Source organism: Podarcis raffonei, chromosome 13 (assembly GCF_027172205.1).
Source record: "Podarcis raffonei isolate rPodRaf1 chromosome 13, rPodRaf1.pri, whole genome shotgun sequence".
NCBI lineage: Eukaryota > Metazoa > Chordata > Lepidosauria > Squamata > Lacertidae > Podarcis > Podarcis raffonei.
The window spans coordinates 45,810,652-45,818,113 of record NC_070614.1 but is presented as its reverse complement, the minus strand read 5'-3'; the positions used below and the strand labels follow the sequence as shown (position 1 = coordinate 45,818,113).

The window sequence follows — 7,462 nt, the reverse complement described above, 5'->3', positions numbered from 1 at the left end:
ATGGAACAATAGCCTGGGCTAGGGATCGATTTAAAATCCCAGTGAAAACTCCTGCTAGTTGATCTGCAGGATATGATGGCAAACTATGTCTCATCAGTGTTACATAAGTGGGAAGGTGATGGATACCACAGTACTAACAAATTAAGAAGCGGGGAAAGGATGGGACCAGCTCAACTCTAGCCATCCTGCTGACCTTGTAGGTTCATTCCTTGCCTATGATTTTGTGATGTTACAAATATAATTACATTGGCAGATCCGGCTTCCGGTCTACCAGTTGCAGTAATAGATGCTTTTGGGTTCAACATCTGTGGTCTGGATTCAGACCATTCCTCCTAGGCTGGAAAAAAATGGCGAACACTGCTTTTTTACTGGAAGCCAAACACAGGACAAAGTGATGAAGTGACTTTTGGAAACTGTGGGATAACTGCTTCTCCCGGGGCATGATGGGAAATATCAACAGTTGCAGGAATGAAGGGTACAGCACCATATATGAAAAGGAAAACATCATGGGGGGAACTTGTCACACGCAGGAAAGAATAAGGACTACACTTAGAGTTCCTCACTTCAAACTTTATAAATTACTTAATATATACCAACACAAATAGAAATCACAAGACTGTAGCTGTCATCTAAGAGATTACTATATGTGGATAGAATGCAATGGAAATTATTAACATAGTGGAACACAGAAATCATGAAGAAGAATGAAGCCATCAAATCTAGCACGCAAGGGGAAACTTTTAATTAAATCGTATAATTTGACATTTGAAAACTTGGCATTCATAATTGCATTATTTGGATAAAATTGGTATTGTTATATTGAGGTCGCTATTGAAACAATATTGGTAAATCAATAATATATATTTAAAAATTAATAATAGTAATATTTTGGCAGTTCCTCTACTGCTGATGCGCCATAGAATCCAAAAACACTGCACAAGTGATTCTCTCCCCTATCATTACTCAAATTACAATAATCAAACTACCTGACTGAACCGCCAAATGCCAGAGTGGAAAAAAAGAATCAACAAGCAAGCCTGAAATGATTATAAGCTCCTCTGTGCTCTATAGACAACTAGGCTAGACTCTGTTACTTATCAGTTATCAGTTTCCCTCTTTCATATCAAATCACTGCATCTTGTTTGGCATCCAAGAATTCTGTTGTGACAATCTTCAAGCTAACAATAAGGCGGATACATGTCCCTTACAGTGCCAAATTGACAGAGTCAGCTGCCACCCAATTTATCTTGTTCAGATCAGGTAGAGGAGAGGAATAATACTGTAGAGAGAAGCAGGGGAGTCCATGCACACAAGGGTATTTGCCATCAGGATGTTGCTCCTGCTGCTTCTGCTGCTCCCCAATATAGTGTCCCAAGTACAAAGCGCTCAATGCGCAACAAATAATCCTGTTCATGTTCCACACGAGTGGTATGAGCCAGGTGACCTGGTCATTGGTGCAATGGCATCTCATATTTATTACATAGTCCGCAAGGTATCCTTCAAGAAACACCCTCCCCAGGACTTCATTGATGCTCCACTGTAAGTAACCGTTAACTAATATTATTTAATTATTCCTTATATGCTATATCTGACTAAAAATAACTTTGATTGATTGGGGAGGAAGATAGCTTTAGAACTTTATTTTTTAAATGTGTGGAGAAATTTTATTAGAAATCTCTGTGCATATAGGCTATGTGCATACTGTCAATGAACAATAAGCTTTTTTTAGTCTAATTGTTTAAAGAGAGATAGGAAAGAGAGTAGGGGAAAGAGAAAAGAGATGGCATAAAAAATAGGGAAAGCATATAGCAAAGTGGTATCGTACTCAACTTTTTTGATGATACCCAAATTTTCAAGGTGGTGAAAACAAACACGGGTTGCTGAAGATATGAAGAAACAGCTTTTTTAATTACACAGTATTCTTAGATTGCCCAAATAAGTAAATAAACTTCGCTGGCTTCATCCTCTCTTTATAGGCAGGCAGGTGAATCTCTCCTATCTAGATTCTGTGCACTGTTTAATTTCCCTATCAAACAAAATCTAACTTCATTTGCAGGGTGTTGACAAAGTTCTACCAGCAAATCCTGGCTTTGGTCTTTGCTGTTGATGAGATCAACGAGAATCCCAGGATGTTGCCTAATGTCTCTCTCGGCTTCCACATCTATGATAGCTATTATGATTCAAAGATGACCTACCGAAACACTCTGGACCTGCTCTTTAAATCACATCACTTTGTTCCCAACTACAGGTGTGGCATCCAGAAAAATGTCATAGGAGTCATTGGGGGACTCAGCTCTGATACCTCCTGGTGCATGGCAAACGTCTTAGGTCTTTTCAAGATGCCACAGGTAGAATATGGATTTGAAAAACAGAGATATCATGCTTTTCTTGCATTAGGAATCTACTGATTCATACATATGGAGTGGGGAAATAGACAAAGTAAAAGGGCCATAATATGCATATCCAACAGTGTGTGTAAGAAGGGACCGTATCTGTTTAATAGATGTAATAGAAGGTTTCTCTAAAGCTGCCAGGTTTGTAAAGGAGGCACCTAGACTGGTTCATATACATCAATCCTGAATGCACTGCATTAGCTTCCTGTGAACTACTCAATATATGACATTGGCATTGGATTCATAAGCAAAAATTGCTGAGAACACATTAACTAAAAATGTTCCTCCCCTTAAAAATGTTTTCCAGATTTCATATGGTTCATTTGAACCACTCATAAATTATGGAACCAAATTCCCTTCCTTTTACCGCATGGTCCCCAATGAAGACCTTCAGTATCAAGGAATTATCCGGTTAATTCTGCATTTCAGGTGGAAATGGGTTGGGCTCATGACTCCAGCTAATGAAGCTGGAGAACGTTTCTTACAGACAATTGAGCCAATGCTTTTCAAGAATGGAATCTGTTCAGCATTCACAGAAAGAGTGGAACTCAATCTAATTTATAACAGTAACCAACTGCATGACTCAAGGATCTGGTTACCAATTTTCACAACCAGCAGAACCAATGTAGTTCTTGTATATGGAGAAAGTAGATTTAGTATATGGCTGTCAGCTGCTTTAAGCACAATGGAGTTATCTCAGCTACTATTTCCTCAAAAGAATTCACGTAAAGGAACAGTATGGATTACAACTACCCAAATTGATTTCATATTATATAGCCTTCAAAAATTGACTGTTAATATACGAATGTTCCATGGTGCTATCTCCTTTGCAATTCACTTCAAGGAGATTCACAACTTTAAAGACTTTCTTCGGAGTATACGTCCTCATTGGACAGAGACAGATGGTTTTATCCAAGATTTCTGGGAAGATGCATTCAGTTGTTCACTTTCAAACTCCACTCACTCAACATTCAGTGATAACATTTGTACTGGAGAGGAGATGCTGGAGAGTCTCCCTGCACCATTTTTTGAAATGAGCATGACTGGCCACAGCTACACCATTTATAATGCTGTCTATGCTTTGGCACATGCCTTAAACAGCATGCACTTGGCTGGAACCATCCGCAACAGAAGAGATGCTAAGGGAAAACTCTCTCCTCAATATGTAGATCCTTGGCAGGTATTGTTCCCTCTTACAAAGCATTCACTGCATTGGTACATTTTGTGAGTAGGCATTTACTTATCAGTAAAGAAATAAAAGAATAAAACTTAAGAAATTAAAAAATAAACCTTTAGTAATTATATCAAAGATAGGAATTAGAAAACTTACAATAATGCTACTAAACAGACTTTAGATGACATAAGGAAAAAACGACACATAACTGAAGCTGTGCCAACCACCTTCTCCATACTGAAAACCCCTCCATTTTCTATCCACATCCTTCCGCAATTCCCTCTGTCTCTCTTACCTGTCCAGTTACCCAGTGGTGTAAGGTTGGGGGCCCCGGGCGCATAATTATAAGGGAGCACAACCAGGACCCCAACCCCAGGCACTGGCTTTTGCAGGGATCCTCATATCAAAGAGAAAAGAGAAGAGCAGCCCATCAGATGGCTGCCACTACCTGGGCACGTCCTGAAAAGCCCCATCCCCAACTCCTCATCTTTCCCTGTATGCACACCACCAGGGGTTTCTGGGGCCTGAAGCCTCACTCTTAGAGGCTCTCACCCCAGAAGATGCTATCAATTGTGTGATCACTGTCTCCAGACCCTGCTTTTCTCCCTTTCCCTCTTCTGCCTCTGAGTCTGGATTTCAGTCTGCCACAGCCTCTTCCTGCTCCCTTAACCCTGTTGCCTCTTCCTCCCAGTCTGCTCCCTTTTCGCCCACTGACAACTCCTTGTCATCCCACCACAAACCCCTGGCTCTGAGCCTCCTTTCCTTGGGGTGTCCCTTTCGGGTTCCTCAGCTGCTGCTTCCTACCACTCATCTGCATCCAACATCCAACCATGCTCAAATCCACTCCATAAACTATGGAAAGGTCCAGTCCGATGTTCTCATGTTGCATTCCTATCCTTTAAGAATATAAGCTACCATTTCTTCTCATACATGACTTCTCAAATTCCTTCCTTTCTTGGATTGTGACAAAGGCTGGTCTCAATCAAGCAGGTTTATAGTCTCATCTCTCCATAATATCTTGATGCAAGTCTGTTGAATGTTGAATTGACACTGATTCATGATTTCCTACTCCTCCTGTATGTGCAGCTAGAATATGGATGCTCTCCATTGTGAACTGAAGTGTTTAACTTCGATTCTCTTTCCACTTAGCTCCACTCATTCCTGCAGAGAATCTCATTCAACAACAGTGCTGGAGATGAAATTACATTAAATGAATATGGAGAGTTAGCAGCTGGCTTTGATATTACCAACTTGGTCACTTTCCCAAATAATTCCTATGTCAGAGTCAAAGTGGGCAGGTTGGATCCTCAGGCCCCTCCGGGCAAAGAGCTCACCATTAATGAAGACAGAATCAAATGGCACAGACGCTTCACTAAGGTATGGGAATAAAGGCACAGTCCCGGAAAACCCAGAATTTGTGGTTATCCACAAAATGGGATGTAACAAAAGCACTTCACACATTATTCATTTTGAAATTCACTAGCACCTGAAACCACTTCAGACTAGTGATGAGTGAGAATAGAGGAGTTCTCCCAGACCTCTTGCTTCAAATGGAATGCAACTCCTCCCAGAACAGGTCAGGCGTGGGAACCCAAAGCATTTCTCTCTGAGACAGGATGTGGCCTAACAGGAAACCACAACCCAAAAGTCATGGAATGATATCCTAGTCCTAGTTGCTTGTAATGACCCTGCAGTTAGGAAAAGAACCACTATAATGACTTACCTTTAATTCCTTGTGCCACACAAAGGAACACCATGTGAACTCCTTGAAGCAAATGCCATTAAGTGGTGACTCCATCAAAAGGCCAAGCCAGGGGTGAAATCACACTGAATTCTAACACAGCTATAAGGTTGGATGGTCCAGGCATGAATACTGACAGCTTCTTAAGTTTGTAAGATGCTTAGAACAGCAGGTTTTTACCCCACTGTATGTACCTTGTGTACCTACAGATCATTTCACGCTATTAGTCTTCCTATTTACTATTAAATCACCTGATATTGGATATTCGATAAATTTCTCAAAACAGTATCATAATATTAAACTCTTCCTATCTCTTTGCATAGGTGCCACCGCTTTCTCTATGTAATGCCAACTGCCATCCTGGTTACGGGAAGAAAAAGAAGGAGGGGGAGAAGTTTTGCTGCTATGATTGTGATCCATGTCCAGAAGGAATGATTTCAAATGAGAAAGGTTAGAGATGACATCTTAAGATACTGCAGAACCTCTGGGCTCCTGGCAATTTTGTTAGCATTAAATTGCTGCAGGAGAGAAGGCTTCTCACTGTTTATAGATATCATCAATATATTTTAATCTTTAAAACATCTTGAAGATTTCTTTTTTAAGTGGAAGCTAATATATTTTACTTTCAACTTCTACAAAATTGGGGTGGAATGGAAGTGGTGTTTCCTCCTCTAAGAATTAGGTTGTTTGACAATAGGGTGAAACTCTTATCAAACTCGATTTTCTGAGATCCAAAGATTTCAGCTGTAATGCATTTCTCATTTTGTAGTACTGTTTATGTGGCTCTAAGAAAAAGCAGGGAGACAATAAAGAAAAAAAAGATGTTACCCATGTAGAAAATTCCAGTTTTGATCCACAAGTTTTATTTTTGATACACCTAGTACAAAAGCATTGGGGCTTGAAGCTCTTATACATTGTGATGTAGAAAACACTATGCTAAATGGACTAGTGATGTGAAATTCTTAAGAATACTTTTGGTTCCTTCAAATTGTCACACATTGTTTTTGTATTTTCAGACATGGAAACATGTGTCAGTTGCCCAGCAGATCAGTATCCAAACAGCGGCCAGTATCTATGCATTCCTAAGATTCCAAACGTCCTAGCCTTTGATGAAACCTTGGCCATTGTTTCAACTTCCTCTGTGCTTCTATTCTCTCTGATCACAATTCTGGTGCTTGGCATCTTCATTAAGCATCGCAATACAGCCATAGTCAAAGCCAACAACCGAAGCCTCACCTATGGTCTCCTTATCTCCCTCCTCTTGTGTTTCCTCTCTTCTTTGTTGTTTCTCGGAAAACCTAATATGGTGACTTGCCTTCTCCGACAAACTGCTTTTGGTATTGTCTTCTCTATAGCCCTCTCCAGCATCTTAGCCAAAACCATATTGGTGGTTTTGGCATTCATGGCTACCAAACCAGGATCCAATATGAGGAAATGGGTAGGCAAAGAACTGGCTTATTCCATTGTCTTTTCCTGCTCCATTGTTCAAGTAGGAATCTGTGTCCTCTGGCTGGCAACCTCTCCCCCATTCCCAGATGTGGACATGCACTCAATGATGGAAGAAATCATATTTCTATGTAATGAAGGGTCAGTCTCCATGTTCTATTGTGTTTTGGGCTACATGGGCTTCCTGGCCACTATCAGCTTCACGGTGGCCTTCCTAGCCAGGAAGTTGCCTGACACTTTCAATGAAGCCAAATTCATCACCTTCAGCATGCTGGTCTTCTGCAGTGTTTGGCTCTCCTTCATTCCAACCTACCTGAGCACCAGAGGAAAATACATGGTGGCTGTGGAGATCTTCTCCATCTTTGCTTCTGTTGCTGGGTTACTGGCTTGTATTTTTTCCCCTAAATGCTACATTATTGTGGTGAGGCCAGACCTGAACAACAAAGAGCAGCTAACCCAAAGAAAGGTATAAATGACAGTGGAATTTGTGGTTCTGTTGGGTCTTAGAATACATGGACTTGCTAGCTGGTATCACTTTGCAGGTCCCTACTCTGGATATGTGTAGAGTTTGCTTCTTAACTTGCCAAAGATGTTCCAAAGGCAACGGGTACAGATTTTTCCTCAGGTTCTAGTCCCAAAGCCTTTTTCACAAATGACTAATGCTGTAAAGCAGTGGAGGTTTAAGTTCAAAGTTTCCTTATCCTAGAT

The 7,462-nt window shown here is 40.7% G+C and overlaps 1 protein-coding gene across 1 annotated transcript; it reads left to right on the top strand.

The window, feature by feature from the left end:
* The first annotated feature begins 1,459 nt into the window (after positions 1–1,459).
* Positions 1,460–7,226, top strand: LOC128399070 (vomeronasal type-2 receptor 26-like). Its single transcript, XM_053360329.1, has 5 exons — positions 1,460–1,539; positions 2,057–2,348; positions 4,717–4,944; positions 5,632–5,758; positions 6,325–7,226. Exons 1-5 carry the CDS (start codon positions 1,460–1,462, stop codon positions 7,224–7,226), a joined length of 1,629 nt encoding a protein of 542 aa, XP_053216304.1.
* Positions 7,227–7,462: the final 236 nt, after the last annotated feature.